General features: G+C 48.2%; 1 protein-coding gene across 1 annotated transcript; it reads left to right on the top strand.

Moving 5' to 3' along the window:
* Positions 1 to 962: 962 nt before the first annotated feature.
* Positions 963 to 18890, top strand: Jpt1 (Jupiter microtubule associated homolog 1). The gene is made up of 5 exons (XM_006993623.4): positions 963 to 1147; positions 13544 to 13686; positions 14328 to 14425; positions 15473 to 15491; positions 18628 to 18890. The coding sequence occupies exons 1-5, from the start codon at positions 1092 to 1094 to the stop codon at positions 18774 to 18776; spliced, it is 465 nt and encodes a 154-aa protein (XP_006993685.1). The 5' UTR covers positions 963 to 1091; the 3' UTR covers positions 18777 to 18890.
* The last annotated feature ends 1807 nt before the right edge of the window (positions 18891 to 20697 follow it).

The following is a 20697-nucleotide window of genomic DNA, read 5'->3' as shown; positions in this document are numbered from 1 at the left end:
ACACTTGATCCCCGTTGCGAGGTAGTGGCACACGCCTTTAATCCCAGCACTCGAGAGGCAGACGAGGCAGGTGGATCTCTGTGAGCTCAAGGCCAGCCTGGTCTACAGGTTGAGTTTCTAGGACAGCCAGAGCTACACAGAGAGAAACCCTGTTTCAAAACAAAACAAAAAAAGAGGAGGATAGGCGGCCGTGGCGCACACCATTAATCCCAACACTCGGGAGGCAGAGCCAGGCGGATCTCTGTGAGTTCGAGGCCAGCCTGGGCTACAGAGAGAGATCCATGACAGGCACCACCAAAACTACACAGAGAAACCCTGTCTCAAAAAACCAAAGAACCCAAACAAAAGCAAACCCAAACAAACAAACAAACAAACAAACAAACAAACAAAAAACCACTTCATCCCCTCCCTACTTTCTTCTTTTTTGACACAGGGTCTCACTGTATACCAGGCTGGCTTCAAACTCAGAGATCCTCCTGCCTCAGTCTCCCAAGTGAAGGCATTACAGCAAGTGCCACCATACCCCCGCTTTTGTTTAGGTAGTGTGTGTGTGTGTGTGTGTGTGTGCCTCAGGGCACACAGTTGGAGGCCAGAGGTTCAGGAGTTGGGTCTCTTCTTCCAGCTTCTGGGTCTTTGGAGATCGAACTCAGGTTGTCATGCTGGGAGGCAAGCGCCTTTCCTTCGGAGCTCCCTCAACAGCCCCTCAAGTAACTTTTAAAAGTGACGGAGAACACTTGCGAGGAGCAGGACCGGCTCGTCGGGGTGGGGGAAGGGGAGTCTATAGCGGCCAGTCCCTGTACAGGAAGGGGGCGGGGCTCAGGCTGAGCCCTGGCCGGCGCAGCCCGTCTTCATGCCGAGCTGTGATTAGCACGGTAGGGAACCAATAGAAATGAAGAGATCCTTTTAAATTGCCCAATGGTGACATGGGGAGGGTGGGTCCTTAGGAGCCCTATAAAGGGCGGGTCCTGCGAGCCCCACAGCGGCAGAGGCTCGTGGAGCGCGGCTGGTGTGGGTTGCGGAGCAGTCTACACCGTTTGGTCCCTGTCCCCTCGGCGGTCTCCCTGCGCCAGCCTACCTCGCCCCTTGGCGCCATGACCACTACCACTACCTTCAAGGGTGTGGACCCCAACAGCAGGAACAGCTCCCGGTAAGACGACGGGGCCGGGCTCGAGCTCTCCGAGGCGTGTGGGGACCGCGGGGCGTTGGCGGTAACGGGCCAGGGGCGCCGCGCTCCCGCCCCGGCGGGTGGCAGAGCGAGGAGTGGGCGCCGCTTTGTGCGGCCGGACGGCCTCGGCTTGTGGCCCCGCCCCAGTCGGGCGGCTCTGTGCATTTCTCCCACGGAGCGACGGCTGAGGGGACCGTGGGTGGCCGCCCTATGGCAGTACGGCAGGTTGAAGTCCGCGAGAGTGTGCAGGAGGATCGGCTTTCGGCCCCCCTGGCGATACTGGTCCGATCCGGGATGGTGGGCTCGGTCTCCACCGAGCCCAGGAAGCCTGCAGGGCCCTGGTTCCGGGGCCCATTGTCCCACCCGCGGGCCACGCGCTCCTGCCTCTGACCTCGGCGGTGTGCCGGCCCCGGCCTTGGGCGCAGCCAGCAAATCTGAGCCCTGTTCCTGCGGGTCTGCGGCTCCTGTCCTGGTGGTGACCCGCTGGGTCCCCGGGTCCGCGCAGCAGGTGCACCTCTGCTAGGGCGGGGCTGGTCATCGCCTCCCTCACTTCCAGCCCAGGATCCGAGTGACGGTCCTCTTCTCGGAGTGCCTCCCTGCTCCTAACAAAGGAGAGACCGGGTCTCCTCCCCCTCCCCACGCCCACCTCCGAGTGCGCGGGGCCGCGAGCCGACTCGAGTGGGTTTTCTGCGCTCAGACCCTCGGACCTCAGCCCTTCCCTGCCTCCTCCTTCACTTCTCCCATTGACTTTGGCCGAATGAGTTCACCCCAGAGCAGGCTTCCCTTGGAGGAGGAGGAGGTTGTCTGTTTTTGGGCGGGGCCATGGAGCCATCCATTGTCTCCCCAGTAGTATGTAGTATCCCCTCCTGGATGCTGGGACCTTGCTTGCCACCAAGTAGACTGCATTTTGGGGAGGAGCGGGGGTGTCCTCACTAACTTGATGGGAGGGTTTGGGTTCCGTGAAGGGAGTCCACATCGTCTCAGCTAATTGCACACAGTCCTTTAAAGTCGGCTTTGAGGCATCCCTGGGATCTTCCTGAAGGCTCTGAAGAAGCTTGGGTTCCACTTTCCCTGCCCATCTATCTATTCTCCATTGATGATGACCCAGAGTCGTGTGTGGCCAAGCCTTGGGGTCCTGGCCAAGTGGCACAAAGGGAGCCATTTTGTGGGGCTAAGAAGACAGCCGTGGAATAGCAGTATCTCACAGAGGTTTGACAACTTGCCAACAAAAAGCAGCCTCCTCAGAGTAGTCTTAGGAGGAAGCACCGGGAGGGACAGGCCATGGCAGGCACTGCTTTCAGTTTCACCAAGTGGTATGAGAATGGAGAGATGGAGGAGAACTGAAGGGGCGCCTGCAGGGCGGGGCGGAACTGGAGCTGTAGACCTTGGAGAGGTGGTCACTCCCTCTTGTCATCCTTCCAGTGAGGTAATTTGTTACAGAGGACACAGGCGCAGATTGAACCCTGGATTTTGTTTTGTGTGATGAAGGCCAACTTTCTGTGGTCAGGCCTTGGTTACTGGTGTGATAATGTGTAACCTTTTGGGGGTCAAGTCATCTCAAGGCTTTGTAAAGCATTTCAGAGCCCAGGTCCTGTACACGCGTGTTTGACATGTGTTTATTAACTTCCCGATTCTCTTCACCTCCTTCCCCCTGTAATGTGTGATGAGTACGGTGTGGTACAGGGACTGGGACTCGGGATTGGAAGGAAACAGCTATTTTTTAAATTACTATCTGTGGTATAACATTTTTGGGTCTTAACTCGGCAGTTCTGAAGCAGTTACCATAGATATGGTTCAGAATGAAAGAGTCTAAACCAAAGCAGAAGTACTTTGTCTTGCAAGCAAATCCTTTGTTTGGGAACCGCTCTGTATTTCAGATGGTCTCTACAACACTGACGTCATCCGGGAGGTAGTACCTGCTATGGCAGGACCAGTAAAAGTTGGACTAGACAGAGCTTTGACATGTTTCTAAGCTGGCTGGGTGCTAGTGTTCCCCCCCACCCCCTCGTCTTTTCATGGCTCAAAATATTTATAAGTCTACTATGGTTCTGAAGAATTTCATGAGGTTTTAATTACACTTAGTGAAGAAAGCCTCCCCGCTCCCTGGGGAAGGAGGGAGAGAGGACAAAGAGGCACGCTGATTTTGATTCTGATATTTCCAAGTGTCTTTGGTCATTTTAGGTAAAAATTTAAAACAACCCCAGCCAATAAGAACCTGTAAGGCTGGAGAAACCTTTAGCATATTCATGGTCCATAGCCTGGATAAGACCCTGGGTTCCATCCTCAGCAGCTCCCATTTTCCTTCGCCTCCCAAATCACCCCAGAATCTCTGTACACCTCTAGTAGTAATTTAAACAGGTTAATTATCTGGGAACCTGGGTTAGGGGGTGTGAACCAGCACTAGGGAGTTAGAAGTGGGAGGGTGGCTTCCATCAAGCTGTAGGCTAGTTATAGTGATACCCTGCCTCAAAAGGTGTTTTTAAATTAAATGTAAGGATTATCTTTATAAAATATATGCCTAAATACATTTATCTGGATTTTATAATGAAATTGCTCTGGGTGTATTGAATGTCTGAGACATAGTCCTTTATGTTTTTAGCATAGAATCTCAACCATGTGGCTTTACACTGGCCTGAACTCAGGTTAGCCTTCAACTCTTGATCTCCTCCTTCAGTCTCTTGGCTAGATTACAAGCATGTGCAGACATAGTTTTAGATGTTTTCCTTTTTTTGTTTTTGGTTTTTTCGAGACAGGGTTTCTCTGTGTAGCTTTGCGCCTTTCCTGGAGCTCACTTGGTAGCCCAAGCTGGCCTCGAACTCACAAAGATCCGCCTGGCTCTGCCTCCCGAGTGCTGGGATTAAAGGCGTGCGCCACCACGCCCGGCTTTTTTGTTTTGTTTTGTTTTTGAGACAGTGTCTCACTGTGTAGCCTCAGCTGGCCAGGAACTCAGTGTAGAACAGGCTAGCCTCAGTCTCACAGAGATCTACTTGTCTCTGTCTGCCTCTGGTATACTGAGATTTAACACATGGCCACCATATCCAGCTGAGTAGTTTTTAAAATGATGTGTTTGCATGTCTGAGTGTGGATATGTGTACACGAGTGCAGGTGCCTGTGGAGCATAGGCATCCAATCCTCTGGAGTTACAGAAGGGGAGACATCTGATATGGGTCCAGGAACTGAACTCAGGTCCTCTGCCGGAGCAGCAATTACTCGTAACTTCTGAGGCGTCTTTATTTCCTCTAGTTGATATCTTTTTGTGCCCCCCCCTCTTTTTTTTTTTTTTTTTAAATTTCGTGAGCCGGGCGGTGGTGGTGCACGCCTTTAATCCCAGCACTTGGGAGGGAGAAGCAGATGGATCTCTGAGTTCAAGGCTAGCCTGGGCTACAGAGTGAGTTCCAGGAAAGGCGCCAAAGCTACACAGAAAAACCCTGTCTCGAAAAATCAAAATAAAAAAAGAGAATAATTTTGTGAATATTTTGCCTGAAAGTATGTATGGGTACCACATGTGTGTTTGGTCCTCACAGAAGCCAGAAAAGGGTGTCAAATCCCTTGGAACTGGAGTTACAGATGGTTGTGAGCCACCATATGGGTGCTGGGAATTGAATCTGAGTCCTCTGGAAGAGAAGCCAATGTTCTTAAACTTTGAGTCATCTCTTCAGCTCATATTCCTCTTGTAAAAAATATTTTATTATGTGTTTTAAGAGGGAAAAGGGGGAGAAGGCGCTGGATCCCCTGGAGAGTTACAGGTTGCTGTAGCTGCCTGACATGGGCGCAGGAAACTGGACAAAGGTCCGTTACAAGAGCAGCAAGCTCTCTGAAGCATTGAGCCTTCTCTCCAGGCCTGAGTATTGCATCTTAGCTGAGTGAGACATTAATACCACATTCCAGGGAGAAGGTAAAGACCTACGGAAAAAGAGTCCAAGGCTAGAAAACAACAAAACCTTAAAATAACTCCGTGGTCTGTCCCTGAAGACAAACATGGCGTTGTGTGGTCGGCCTTTGATGCACTTGGAGCACTGGCCACGAGTCCTCCAGGCGTCAGGACTTGTAGTCCTGCTGTCAGTCAGTGAATGCTGCTTGGAGCCTGCAGAGCAGAGCCCCGCGTGCTGTTGGCAGCCTCAGCCCTCAGCCTCACCTGGCTTTATGGGGCCTGAACTGTGAGCGGTTTTTGTATTGGTGAGTGGTGGAGGAGAACAAGATGACGTGGCTCAGGAAGTCCCGACAATAAACCTCAGTGTCCACAAGACTGACTGCCACACGCAGTCTGTGCTCCACGGCTACCTCTGTGCCGTGTGCCGCAGGGCAGTGAAGATTCAGGAAGACTCCAGAAGTACTGGTGGCTTCCCTTTGCAGGAGCACTGACCTGCTAGTCCTCCCTGTGTTCTGGTTGTACTCCTGAGCTCTTGGAGGAAGCAGGGTGTGGGAGTCAGGTTTAAGAGATTGGCTGAAGTTTAATAGCTCTCAGGGGAAGGGTGGAGCATGTTCCAGCCAGAGCAGAGTTAGACCAGGAAAGACTCCAAGTGGAGATGCATGCAACAGTGAAGGAAGGGGAGAGGAGGGTGGCTAGAACCGTCTTGGTTTGTTTGAGATGAGGTCATGTTACTAGAGGGCCTAAAAAGGCAGCAGAGGGCAGGGGTCACCATTTACTGCAGGAGTGGGCAGTGTGTGAGCCCAGTAAGGGAGGGCAGGAACCAGCCTACCCTGGAGCTGAGGAGCCAGGATTTCTCTCTGGGGATCCAGTGTGGACAACAGGGAAAGTGTTATTGGGAAACATTGGTGTCTGGCTTGATGGCACACATCTGTAATCCCAGCACTCAGGAGTCTGAGAAAGCAGGATGGAAAGTTCTGGGTTAGCCTAGGCTATACAGTTAGATCCTATGAAGAGAGAAAAAGTATTTAATACAGAATCTCATTCTGTAGTACAGCCTTTACTGTATATATAGCCCATGGCCTCTGTGGTCTGTCTCTGTTACTTTGCCTACCTCAGAAGCAGTCTTTTTTTTTTTATGTTTATTTTTAAAATTGTGTTTGGGTATGTACAAAGCAGGTGGCCTTGGCCAGAAGAGGGCATACTACAGACTAATCCTATGGTATCTGAAGTCCTCTCTCTCTCTCTTTTTTTTTTTTTTGGTTTGGGACAGGGTTTCTCTGTGTAATAGTCCCAGCTGTCCTGGAACTTGCTTTTGTAGACCAGGCTGGCCTCGAACACCCAGAGATCCACCTGCCTCTGCCTCCCAAGTGCTGGGATTAAAGGCGTGTGCCACCATCACCCTCTTTTCGGGCTTCTGTGGTTTCTACCACTCCAGCCTTGTAACCACAGGTGACCTAGGAGACTGCTGACCACCTACAGGAATTATTCCTTAACCATTTGAAGTCCCACTACTGAACACATGAAGAATCTCAATCACATGAGCCCACCACAATCCCATAGAAGGAAAATGGAACCATATAAACCAAGCTCTACTAATAACAATCCTGCTCGGACTCTACTTCACAGCCCTGCAAGCCTCAGAATACTTTGAAACCCGATTCTGTATCTCAGATGGCATTTATGGGTCCACATTCTTTATAGCAACTGGATACCAGGGCTTCCATGTAATCATCGGATCAACATTCCTTGTCGAGTATGTCTTCCGTGACAACTAAAATTCCACTTTACATTCAAACATCACTTTGGCTTTGCGGCAGCACGATGGTCACTTTGTAGACATAGTCTGACTCTTTGTACATGTATCAGTTACTGATGAGGATCGTGCTTTCTTAGTATAATCAATCAGTACAGTTGACTTCCAGTCAACTAGATCTAATACTACTCTCGAAGACGGTAATAGCCTATTTATAGTTATTTCCATTAGCATTACTCTGTCCCTTCTTCAGTCCCCTGGAGAGAAGGAGTGACAGGACGTTGTGACCTGCCCCACATAGGTGTCAGGAACTGAACTCGGGTCCCCTGCTTCTCCACTGAGCCGTCTCTCTGCCCCTTTCCTTTAGAGATGGAGCATGCATTTTCTCTGGCATGTGCATGGAGGTCAGAGGGTAGCTTTGGGGAGTCAGTCCTTTCCTTTCACTGTGGGTTCCTGGGATCGAACTCAAGTTGTCAGGCTTGGAAGCAAGCACCTTTACCCATCCAACTAGTCCAGAAGCACTTCTTTTTTTTCTTCAAGACAGGGTTTCTCTGTGTAGCCCTGGCTGTCCTGGAACTTATCTATAGACCAGGCTGGCCTCAAACTCAGATCTGCCTGCCTCTGCCTCCCGAGTGCTGGGATTAAAGATGTGCACCACCGCTGCCTGGCTCCAGAAGCAGTCTTTAAAAGAAATTTAGGTTAACAGAAATATAGAAAAATAGGAAGACATTAAAATTAATCTGAAATCCATTAATGAGAGGGAACACCCCTGAAGCATCGTGGTGACATGTAGATGGTTTTAATAATAGTTTATGTACATGATCACCATGTTCCAGATTTTATATATAATAACAGTCTGATGGGACAGATGCTACTACCTGCCCTCATTTTATAGAGGGGGAAACTGAGGCATGGAGAGGTTAGGCAACTCACATTGTGTGCCTTAGAATGTTTGTACCGAGCTGGACAAGGTGGCTGGCTCACTTCTTGTGAGGCTGAGGAGGATTTTTGTGCATTTGAGAAGGTTTGTTCAGATTTATACCTTTGTATGTCTTTATGCTATTTCCCCCTAATAACTAAATGGTGTATCCTTTTGTTTTAAATTACATTCATTGTCTCATCTGAGGAGGACAAACCAACCATGTGTTTCCATCCGATCTCAAACCACAGCAGAGTCCTTCACTTCAGGTGTGAGGAGGCGTTCACCCGCCAGCAGATGTGGCATGGGTAGTAGACACACTGCCACAGCAGGCATTTGCTGGCTGTTCTCTGAGTGAGTGTGGCACCTGGAGACAGCGCAGCGCACACATTGAGGGTGCCTACCGTGCCCAGTTTATGTAGTCCTGGGAGTTGAACCCAAGGCTTCATGCATGCTAGGCGAATGTTCTTCCCGATGAACTATACCTGTAGTCTTTTTTTTTTTTTAAAGGCAGGATTTCATTTCTATCCTGGATAACCCTGAATTCACTTTCGTCCAGGCTGGACTTCAAATCACACAGCGATCCTTCTCTTTCAGCACCCCACATTCTGGGATTATAGGCATGAGATACAGTGTCTGGCTTTTAGCCTCACCCCCTTTTTTCCCCCTTAACCTGTACTTTTGACCAACTGGCTATAAATCAGGATTCCTATAACCTGTCCTTAGGTTTAATTAATTTGTCGTAAAATTCAGGGAAACTCTTAGATTTATGGGTTTATCCTGAAGGGTATAATTAGGTTTAGAGTAAAGTATGAGAGAAGGGGCTGGACTTGCATGGCCAACACAAGAGCTTCCCCTCCAGGAAGCTCCAGTTTCAACTACCCAGAAGCTCTCCTGTGCTGTGTTTCTTACAGGTAGGCTTTACATAGCCTGGCTGTCCTGCAGCTACCTCAACTATGTAGACCAGGTTGGCCTAGGACTCAGAAACCGCTCTGAGTGCAGGGATTAACGGCATGTACTGATGCAGCTAACTCATTTTGGGTGTTCACAGAGATGGCATTGCTCTGCACAGGTGGCATTGAAGCTGTGTAATGTGGTTGGACAAAGGCACATTCTAAACAAGGGGGGTTGTAGCAAGAAAATCCAAGAGTTTGAGGCTAGCCTATGCTACTACCTGTGACCCTGTTTCAAAAAATGGAGCTTGTGCAAGTCTCTTAACAGACTGGGTCAGGAAACAGCAGGTTTTCTGCCTCGGTCTCATTTTGGTTAAGTGTTTATATAGCCCAGGCAGACATGGAATAGTGTTGATCCTGCTGCTTCTGCGGGTGTGGCCCTCCCGGCACCATCCCCTTCCCTCCCTCTCCTTGCTTTCTTTTCTTTCTGGTTTGTAGTGGGTCAAACCTAGGGCCTCACAGAAGCCAGACAAATAAATGCTCTACCAGTGTTTTGCTTTTTCCTTTGAAACAAGGTCTCACTATGTAGACCAGGCTGGCCTGGAACTCAGAGATCTCTGCCTCTGCCCCCTACTCCCACTCCCAGTGCTGGGATTAAAGGCATGTGCTACGGGCTGGAAAGATGGCTCAGTGGTTAAGAGCACCGACTGCTCTTCCAGAGGTCCTGAGTTCAATTCCCAGCAACCACATTGTGGCTCACAACCACTGGTAATGAGATCTGGTGCCCTCTTCTGGCCTGCAGACATTCATGCAGGCAGAATACTGTATACATAATAAATAAGTAAATCTTTAAAAAAAAAAAAAAGGTGTGTGCCACTACATCCAGCTGCTCTTAGTGTTTTGTCTTCCCACTCCATATTGAATGTCCTTGGGGCCAGTGCTGAGGTAGCTGGGACATGATTTGAATTTTTAAAATTTTGTTTGGGGTCTGGAGAAATGGCTCAGACTGCTTTTCCAGGACCTGGTTTGATTCCCAGCATCCACGTGATGGCTGACAGCTGTCTGTGACTCTGCCCCAGGAGAGATGCACACCCTCTTTGTCCTCCCCGGTCACCAGGCATACACACACACACACACACACACACACACAATAGACATACATGCAGATAAAACACAACACACACATAGAACTAATTGCCAATTTGTTTAGAAAAGAGACCCAGTTTATTTTAGCAGCACAGTGGCAGCAGTAGCAGGGCAGTGACAGAGGGGCCTGAACATATGACGCCATAGCTAACAACACTTGACGCCCAAGTAGCTGAGGCTGCTGGCCTTGCTCACCACCCCAGCTCTGAGGCTGAAACTTGTTTTAAATTGCCTAGTAGTGTGGGCACCTTTCATCTGTTCTTTCCTTGCGCTTCTTAGAATCTCTAGGAGCATTTTCTATACTCGGGGAACTATCTTCTGTTAACTTCTACCGCTGTGGCTTTCATCTTGTGCCTAAGAAGCCTTTCTCACTCCTGCCCTCCCTGCCCCCATGGTTACCCTCCCTCCCCCCATGGTTACCCTCCTGTTTCCCTAGTACCGGGATCACAGGTGTCTATGCCACATCTCGCCTCTCTCGCACACAGTCTGTGTAGCCCAGGTTGGCCTTGAATTTAACTCTGGTCCTGTTGCTTTGGCCTCTTGAGTGCTGGGATTATAGGAATAGCCACAGCCTGCCAGACAAGCAGGATCTGGATCTAACAGACACAGCGAGTGCTGGTGAACACGCTCTTCTAGCACACGTGGCTTTATAAAATTGAACATGTTAATTAAGCCATGAGGCAGATTTCAAAGGATTCTTCTCACAGCATGTTTTTGTCTATCTGTTGACTTTACAGCTAGAAATGAATAAACTAGAAAGGCTTTTGGAAACAAATACACTTTATTTTTTGGTATTTTGAGACAGGCTCTCACTCTATTGCCCTGGCTGGCCTGGAAAGAGCTCTTCTTACCCCGGTTTCCTGAGTGCCGGGGATTCACAGCATGAGCCACCATGCCAACCTGGTTGCATCTTTTTTTTTTTTCTAACCATTCAAATGAAAAACACTTTTTTTTTTAAAATTTATTTTATGTTGTGTGATATTTTGTTTTCTGACAAATAAAGCTTGCCTGGAGATCAGAGAAGCAGAGCAGCAACCACTAGAGAGCTTCTACCCCTAATAAAATCCTCAAAAGGAAAGGGGGCCGAGATCCCATCTCTACTTTCCTAGTGCTGGGATTAAAGGTTTGAGCCACCACTGCCTGGCCTCTATGGTTAACTAGTGGCTAGCTCCACCCTTTGATCTCTAGGCAAGCTTTATTTGTCAGAACACAAAGTATCACTTAACAATTTTGTCTTTTTTGTTTTCTTAAGTTTTATTTTATGTGCATTCGTGTTTTGCCATGGGTTTCGGTTCCTGTGGAACTGGATTTACAGACAGTTGCCAGCTGCCATGTGGGTGCTGGGAACTGAACCTGAGTCCTCTGGAAGAGTAGTCAGATGCATGCCTATGCCCCTGGAGGTCCGAAAGTGGTTGTCCGACCCTTTGGGACTGAGTTAAGAATAGTTGTGAAACCACCATGTGAGTGCTGAGAAGTAAAATGAGATCCCCTGCAAGAGCACCAAGTGCATTTAATCACTGAGCCATCTCTCCAGCCCCCAGTTCAAAACAAAACAAAACAAAAAAATTTTAAGATTTATTTATTTATTCATTTATTATGTATACATTGTTCTGCCTGCACACCAGAAGAGGGAGCCAGATCTCAGTACAGATGGTTGTGGACTGCCATGTGGTTGCTGGGAATTGAACTCAGGACCTCTGGAAGAACAGCCAGGGCTCTTAACCTCTGAGCTTCCAGCACCCCCCCTTCCCCCCCCCCAAATATTTGGCGTGTATTTATTGTACATACTGATGGGTTTCAGTAGGATAGGTTTTTTCTTTTTGGTTTTTGAGACAGGGTTTCAGGTAGCCAAGACTGGCCTGAATTTGCTGTGCAGCCTAGGATGACCCTGAGTTCCTTGATTCTTAGTCTTCCAACTCCCAAATTCAAGGATTACTGTCTGAGTCACCACCTAGCTCATAAAGATTATAAAAATGTATTTTGTGCTTCCAGTGTACCCCTCTCCTCCTCCCTGCTTGTCTCCCTTCTGCTTTTATGGCAAAATACAAATGGTTTTATGTATCTGCAACCTAGGATCCATAAATGAGGACAAACACAATACATTTGTTTCTCTGTATCTGGCCCATTTAATACTCTGACCTCCAGTTACAACTGTTCTCTAGCAAGCCACCCCTCCTGCCCTCTGTGTGGCTGACGAAAGCTCCGTGGAGCTTGTATGGCACCCTTGTCTGTGGTGGGGTGCTAGGCTCATCTCACTTGGCTGCTGTGAACAGTGCCGCAGTACAGTGGACATTCCTGTATCTCTGTAGAACGCCGATGCTCGGGTCCTTCAGGAGCTGGTCACTGGCTCAGTGGGTAAGGCGCCTGCTGCCAGGACTCAAGACCCAGGTTAGATCCCAGGGGCACACACGAAGAGGACAACCAGCTTTGTAACTTGTGTGCCCTTTAAGCCTGGAGGTGGTGGCACACACCTTTAATCCCAGCAGTCGGGAGGCAGAGGCAGCGGATCTCTGAGTTGGAGGACAGCCAGTGCTGTTACACAGAAAAACTAGGTCTCAAAAAACAAAAAGGGGAGGGGGAAGAACTGGAGATATTAGATTTAGCTTAGCAAATGCTTTTTTTTTTTAACCTACTGAGTCATTGTGCCAAGGTTTTTGTTTTGTTTTGTTTTGTTTTGTTTTCTTTTGCAAGACAGGATTTCTCTGTGTAGCTTTGGAAGCTGTCCTGGACCTCTGTAGACCAGGCTGGCCTCAAACTCACAGAGATCTGCCTACCTTTGTTTTTATATTAAGTGTATATCTGTGTGTGCATGTGAATGCAGTGTGCAAAGCTAGAGTAAAAGTGCCTTGTGCTCCAGTATGGATGCTGGGAACCAAGCTTGGGTCTCTCCGTAAAGCAGTATACATAATCCTGAGCTATCTCTCCAGCACCAAGAATCTTAGGTCTTACATTAAGGTTTTGGTAATTTTAAATTGATTTTAATTTTGTAATTAAATTTTGTAAAAGGTGAGCAATAGAGATCTAGTTTCTACAGATGTGGGCATTCAGGGTTTTCAGCAACATTTGTTGATATTTAAAAAGGATTGCGTTTATTTTATGTATATAAGTGTTTTTGCCTGCTTGTATATACTTTCTTGATACCCATGGAGGCCAGAGGAGAATGTCAGATTCTCCAGAATTGGAGTTACAGATGGTTGTGAACTACCATGGGTACTGGGGATCGAATTTAGGTCTTAGGAACTTAGGATCCAACCTTTGTCAGCTGAGCATCTTGCTGACCTTCAAGGCAACTTTTATATGTATATTCATCTGTTTTTTTTTTTTTTTTTTTTCATTTAGTTGAGAAAAAATTTTATTTATCTCTTTTTCGGTGACTACCTGATGTTCTAGTCCATGGGGGCTGGCAGTCCTGCCTGTCTCCCAAGTTCTGATCATAGGTGTGTGCTGCCTTGTCCAAGTTGGAAATGCTTTCCAAATGAATAAATAACAAGATTTCTTCTTAACTTCTTTGCAAATATATTCAGCTAAACCCAGAGAGACTCTTTTGCCTCTTACCCTTTCTCAAAGGGTTGATAGTGATGTTGTAGATTTCGGGTGTGGTGGATCATGACCTTACTGCAGAGGATAGAGCAGTGTTGGCATCTGGTCCCCAGCAGTGGGTTTCTACCTAGATGAGTCCTTCCTGTTAGCAGCAGTCTTGAAGGAGGGGGAGAAGGGTTAGGGACGTGGACGGTATTGGACATATATATGCCAAGGACTGTTTCAGTGTGATCTAACATCTTACTGTTGTTTTCAGGGTTTTGCGGCCTCCCGGTGGCGGGTCCAATTTTTCACTAGGCTTTGATGAGCCATCAGAACAGCCTGTGAGGAAGAACAAGATGGCCTCTAGCATCTTTGGGACACCTGAAGAAAACCCTCCATCTTGGGCGAAGTCAGCAGGTGCTGGTTTGTTCGTCTTGTTTTTGTTTTTTGAGTCAGGTTTCTCTGTGTGTGTAGCCCTGCCTGTCCTGGAACTCGCTCTGTAGACCAGACTGGCCTGGAATTCACAGAGATCCACCTGCTTCTACCCTCTGCCCCTTGAGTCCTGGGATTAAAGGCGTGCACCACCACACCCAGCAGCAGGTACTGGTTTCACAAGGTAAACCCTTTTCAAAGTCACTGATCCAGCTGGATTTGGTACTGACTAGCAAAGGCTGAACCCAAAGAGGCAAAAAGCACAACACTGGCTGGGTGTACATCACATCACACCTGTAATCTTGGTAGACTCTGGCAGGGTGATTGGGATTCTGTGGTAGGTCCCAGGACCCTTGAGAGTCTTCTTGTATATGATGGCTGGAATAAGGGTCAGAGGCAGTGTGGCCCCCAGTAGCCTGCCTTGGAGCATGTCTTCTTAGAGTGTCTGCTTTTGTTCTTCTACTGTATTCTCTTGGTAATGATTAATTTTAAGTGTGTGAGTGTCTGCCTGCGTGTGTGTATGTGAACCATGTGGGTATGCTAGGAAGGAATCTGGGCCAGCCCATGCTCTTCATGGCTGAGCCATCTCTGTCCCTCTGTTAGATTCTGTCTGTGTTGGTTTCTAGGTGCCAAGTCCAGTGGTGGCAGGGAAGGTTCGGAGTCGCCTGGAGCGCAGAGAAGTAACTCTTCCGAAGCAAGCTCCGGAGACTTCTTAGACCTCAAGGTCAGTGTGAGAACAAGGGGGGCTCGGTGGCGGGCCAGCCTGGTCTACAGAGTAAGTTCTCAGACAGATAGAGCTACATAGAGAAACCCTGTCTTGAAAAAAATGTCTCTTTTAATTGCTCAGTCCTCCTTAAGGGAATCACCACCTTGGTGATGAAAATCAAAGTATAAAATCAGACAAAAAGCCAGACAAGTAGGCTGGGGATAGAGGTGAGTGCTGGAATGATTTCCTAGCTTGCCAGAAGCCCTGGACCCCACCCCCTTAGCACTGCCACATGAGACCAAAATTTAGTGGTTCATGCCTATAATCCCAGCACCTGGGTGGTGAAGGCAGCAAGATCAGCTAGACAGGGTTCTAAGCCAGCCTGAGCTACACGAGACCTTCATCCAAACAAAAGTCTAAGGGAGGCCGGGGAGTCAGGTGAGTGAGTTACCTGGCTTGATCCACTTAGATTTCGCTCACCGCTCACCATTAGGTTCGTCTTAGGCCCCTCAGCCTTAACCCTGGGGCCTTCTGAATCCCCGCCCTTCTTTGAGCTTCATCTAGCATCTTGGAGTTGAAGGACTATGTCAGGTGTCTGAACGTCTGCACTGAACTCCAGGAAATGGTAGCACTGAGTCACAGTGGGGTACATCTGCAGATGGAGCTCCCAGTGGGCCCCGTGGGTGTGTGTCTGGGCAGTCTTCCATCTTGGTACCTCAGAGTGCCCCAGAGGTCCACATCTAGGAGTGGAGAGGCTGTTCAGCAGCTGTGGAGTGACTGGGCCCTTCAGCATCGACGTATAGGAGGAAAAAGGGAAGTCTAGGCTCGCCGTTCTCTGTGTGAAAAAAGATTGCGTGCCTGCCTAGGTGTGTGTTTCACTGGCATTGGTTGGGCTGTTGATTATGCAGGACAGTTGCATAGCATTGCCCCAGATTGTATCGAACTTGTTGCTGGATCCTGTACTTACCGAAATGGAATTTCACCTGGGTTAGCTGCTCTGAACTATCACCGTTTTGTGCATTGCAGAATTTAAACAGGAACTAATTTTGAAATTTTCTTTTCCAGGGAGAAGGTGATATGCATGGTGAGTACATCTGAGTGCTGATCCCTGTTCCTGTAATGCTGTTAGAAGGTCTGAATTAGCGTTCAAATCATGTGTCTCAGGGAAAGAGACCTGAGTGTGCTTCAGGGGCGGCACACATACCCTAGAGAGGGAGGGAAGATGGGGTTCTTCAGAGTAGTCAGTGTGGCTGAATTGATTTTACTTATTAAAACATGTATTTCTTTTTTTTTTTTTTTTTTTTGGAGCTGAGGACCGAACCCAGGGCCTTGCGCTTGCTAGGCAGGCGCTCTACCACTGAGCTAAATCCCCAACCCCTAAAATAAATATTTCTTTAGCCAGGTGGTGTGGCACACCTTTAATCCCAATGCTCAGGAGGGAGAGGCAGGTGGCTCTTGAGTTTGAGGCCATCCTTATCTATAGTGTGTGTTCTAGAACAGCTAGGGCTACACAGAGAAACCCTGTCATAAAAAAACAAAACAACAACAAAAAAACCCAAAACGACACCAACAAAAAACCCTGGTTCCTTGGAAGAGTAGCAAGTACTCTTAACCATTGGCTGCTCTTCCAGAGGACCTGGGTTTAATTCCCAGCACCCACATAGCAGTTTACAACTGTAACTCCAGTTCCAGGGGATCCAACCTATTCACACAGACATACATGCAGGGAAAACACCAATGCACATAAAAATAAAAAATAAATCACTAAAAAACTAAAACTGGCCAGGTGGTGGTGGTGCATGCCTTTAATCCCAACACTTGGGAGGCAGAGGCAGGCGGATCTCTGTGAGTTTGAGGCCAGTCTGGGCTACCAAGTGAGTTCCAGGAAAGACACAAAACTACACAGAGAAACCCTGTCTTGAAAAACCAAAAAAACAAAAACAAAAAAAACCCTAAAACCAAACCCAAATGTATATTTTAAGTCAAGTAGCACAAGCCTTTAATCCCAGCATTTGGAAGGCAGAGGCAGGAGAATCTGTGCCAGTTCAAGGCTAGCCTGGTCTATATATCAATTTCTAGCACAGCTAGGTCTACATAGAAATCCTGTATTAAAAAAAAAAAAAGGAACAAACAAAAATAAAAAACCCAAACTTTTTTAGAAAACAGGGTCTCACTATATAGCCCTGTGTGGGCTGGAACTCACTTTATAGAACAGACTGGCCTTGAACTTCCAAAACCCTGAGTTCTGGCATTAAAGGCATGTGTCACTCTACCTGGTGAGTATAATTGTGTGTGTGTGTCTGTGTGTCTGTCTGGGCAGCACAGGGGTTGGATTTGGGACCTCCTGGAATCTGGGGTAGCACTGGTCCCCACACTCCTAGGCTTTGCAGTTCAGAACACAGCCACTGTTGGCCCACACTTAACAAAACCTGCCAAAGCCAGCCCCACCCTCACCCAGCACACCACCTTGTGACTTCTAGCAAGCCCTCTACACCGAGCCATGGCCCTAGCCAGCTAATCTGATTTGGGCAAGTGTCATTGAAAATTTGGAAAGCCTGGAGATAAGAGAGCCCTGGAGGTAGAAGCAGTGGGTCCTAGTACCCGCCCTCCCTGCTCCTTCCCTAGCTCAGCTGTATGTCTCCAGGGAAACTGCTCTGAACTCATGTGCAGTCCTGTTGAAATGGTCATGTCCCCTGGGCTCCTGACTGCTGTAACTTTTAGCCCATTTGTCATAAAGTAACAACTAATATGACTTGGTAGATGAAAGGGACAACTCCATTTCTTTCAGTTAGCCTCAAGGGAGGATGTGCTGAACATCTTTACATTAGATAGGCTTTGTTTGGATAGAAGGCAAATTGTCCCGACTTTTCAGGCTTCGGAGATACAAGAATGGTTGGTCCAAGGAGGAATTTGGAGGAATTTGGACCTGCTCTTAGGGGAGGGCTGTGCCTGGTGGCCCTGTAATCTATAGTCCCAGCACACTGGAAAGTGAGCAGGGCAATGAAGACAAGAACTCAAGGCCCAGGCTGGGCTATAGGCTGCAAAAAGAAGTGGGGAGGGGGAAGGGCTGGGCGGTGAGCTTGCTAAGGTGAGCTTGCTAATGAGCTGGATGTGCTGCTTTATGTCTTCAGTCGTTAATACCAGCACTTCGGTAAACACAGGCAGGAGGATCTCCGTGAGTTCTAGACTAGCCAGGGATGTAGAATGAAACCCCGTCTGAAAAAAAGAAAGGGGAAAAGAGGAAGGGGCGGCAGAGACTGGAGGAGAGAGTGAGGCTCACTGTGGGTGATGTTGGCCTTAGCAAGGGGGAGTGAGTGGCCTGGGCTTACAACTCGGTTTGCAAAAGTAAAAATGTGTATGCGGGGGAGAAAGGAAATGACAGCAGCAGTCTTCCTGCCTCCCAAAAGATAGAGGCAGCGTGACCCTCGTGACCCTGAAGCTTACTGTGAATCCTTCTTTTCTCTGCACCACTAGCGCTGTTTTTAGTTATTTTGTTGATGGGCTAAAGCAAGTTAGTATATACAATGTTTATTTTGATGTACAAAGAAAGCCCTGGGTGGATCTTAAGGGTTGCTGTAAAGCAGTCATCTTTAGAATTACTAGCTGAACACTGGCATTTATTGTCCAATTGGTGTGGAGTAATACTCTATGCTACCTTGTAGTTTGCCTGCATGTATAAGAGGGAGGGTCTTGGATCCCCTGGGACTGGAGTAAGAGGTGGTTGTGAGCAGCTGTGCGGGTGCTGGGAACTGAACGGAACGGAACGGAAGAACAGCCAGTGCTTTTAACTGCTGAGCCATCTCTCCAGCTCCCCTGGTTCCTTGTTTTATTTTCATTTATTTACTTATTTTTTGGTTTTTTAAGACAGAGTTTCTCAGTGTAACAGCCCTGCCTGTCCTGGAACTAGTGCTGTAGACTAGGGTGGCCTTGAACTCATGGAGATTAAAGGATTAAAGGCGAGCACCACCATGCCTGTTATTTTATCTTTCTGAAAAGATGTCACCATGTGGCCCTTACTGGCCTTGAATAATCTATGTAGCAAAGTATGACCTTCAACTCCTGATTCTCCTGCCTCCACCACATGGGATTCAAGGCATACAGAAAACAGTAGGTGATACATTAACAGGTTCCATTTCAGGATTAGGACTTCAGTTGACTGTTGATATCTTTTGTATGGTTTTTCCATTTGTTTGAACCATTCTCAAACCCTCTCTTCCTAGAAAATGTGGACACAGACTTCCAAGCCAACCTGGGGCAGATGGAAGAGAAGCCTGTGCCTGCTGCTCCTGTGCCCAGCCCAGTGGCCCCGGCCCCAGCGCCATCCAGGAGAAACCCCCCTGGTGGCAAGTCCAGCCTGGTCTTGGGTTAGCTTCTTCTGTTGGAACTCTGTCCTGTTTGTTTGTTTTTCCATGCTTGTGAACTGCACAACGTGAGCCTGACTGTACATCTTTTGGATTTGTTTCATTAAAAGAGAAGCACTTTATGTATTGCTGTCCTTTTTTCCCCTTCTCCCACTTTCTCTATTGCTTTTTCTTCTTGTCTGACTTCTGGGTCTGTGGGCTATGGCATGAGTGTTTTCTAGTAGTAGACTGGAGTAGTAGACCGTTTTTAAGAACAAATGATCTGGTTCCTGATGTTGTTAGAGACGCTTTTGTACCAGGGTTTTTGATGCTGTACATGGCTTCCTGTGGTGGGACAGACAGCAGCTGTAGTCCTGCAGTCCTGGAGCCCCTGTACCAGTTGTCTGTGATGCACGCTCCTTGGTGTCACCCCACCATCACAGTGTCGTTGGCTAAGTGCACCTTCCTATGCCATGTGGAATGATAAAAGCACCCGCACCTCATACCCTGCGGCCTACGAAAGGAAAGAAGCCAGAGCCGCTGTGACTGGCCAGCTGCTCGGCAGAGCCACCGGGTGCAGAGGAAGGCTTCAGGTGTGTGAGCAAGCTGCCTGGAATTGCAAGGGGAAGCACACAAGGGGGCAGTCCCAAGTGGGCCGGAGGCATCGGTCCCACAGGGACATCCTAATGGAGTAACTCAATGCCAAGTGCATGACGCTGGTGCTTGACCATGAAGACAGTCTCATCCTTGAAACTTGTACTTCTCAGTCCTGGACTGTTGCTTAAAGTAAACAATGCCCACCTTTTGAAGCACTGTGTTTTTGGCTTTTTTTTTTAAGTGTGTTTGTGAGTGCGCTTGAGTGTGTGTGTGTGTGTGTGTGTGTGTGTGTGTGTGTGTGTGTGTGTGTGTGTGTGAGAGAGAGAGAGAGAGAGAGAGAGAAAGAGAGAGAGAGAGAGCGAGCGCGCTCGCACTGTGTAGCTGAAGCTGGTCTTGAACCCCTGATTCCACCTTCAAGTGCATGCACTAGCATACGGCGTTTATGCAGTGCTGGGGACAGAACCCACCCAGGGTTTCCTGCATGCTCTTTTTCAATGGAGCCTCACCCAGTCCTGGCTTTCTGACAGTGTTGGAATGTCCTTCCTGGGCCTTTCTTTTCCTAGAAACAATCCTGTCCAATGGTTTGATAAAGCATTTGAAGTTGAGCAGTGTAACAAAAGTCCAAAGGGAAGTGGAATTTTCTTTAAAAAAGTACAGGTTAGATTTTTTTCCTTTGGAAACATTCTCACTCTAGCTCTGGCTGGTACTGAGTCCACTCCAGCCTCCCACAAGTGCAGGTGTACCCCGCCAGAGGGGGCCAGGGTGGACTTGAAAAGTCTGTCTTGGAGCTGGGGCAGATGGAGGAGGCCCTGACTTGGAACCTCTGCAGCTTTTCTATGTGGAGGTCCGTTTTGTTCCCTTACGGCCATCATTGTCACCCTATCCCATCCTGTGCTCCCACCCTCAGTTCCAGAGAACAAACCGTGGCTAACTTTCAAAGGAGAGTTCAAGTAACCAACAGGGTGCCCCCAAATGAGGTGGGCTTGACTAACAGGAAGTTTCAGATCCACTCAAGGTGTCATGTGCAGTGTCCAAATTTGTCTTTAAGACCTGGCTTGTAGATCCACCTGTGTGACAGGCTGGGTCTTCTGCCTCGTCTTTTGAACCTCTACTTTCTTAATGGCAAAGTGAGACCTTGGAGCTACTAGGAGTATCTTTGAGGATAAGGATTACAGGGCTGGAGAGATGGTTCAGCAGTTGAGTTGCCAAGCACCCATGTCCAGTGGCCCACAACTGTCTGTAACTCTAGCTCTAGGGGATCCAATGTCCTGACCTCTACCTCTACACATGTGGCATGGACACACAGACACAGAAGAGTCTTTTAAAAGGCATAGGGACTACTAGGTGGTTAGA

This window comes from Peromyscus maniculatus, chromosome 8, assembly GCF_049852395.1.
Source record: "Peromyscus maniculatus bairdii isolate BWxNUB_F1_BW_parent chromosome 8, HU_Pman_BW_mat_3.1, whole genome shotgun sequence".
Classification (NCBI taxonomy): domain Eukaryota; kingdom Metazoa; phylum Chordata; class Mammalia; order Rodentia; family Cricetidae; genus Peromyscus; species Peromyscus maniculatus.
Note: the sequence above shows the minus strand (reverse complement) of the source record. Positions and strands in the feature narration are given on the sequence as shown.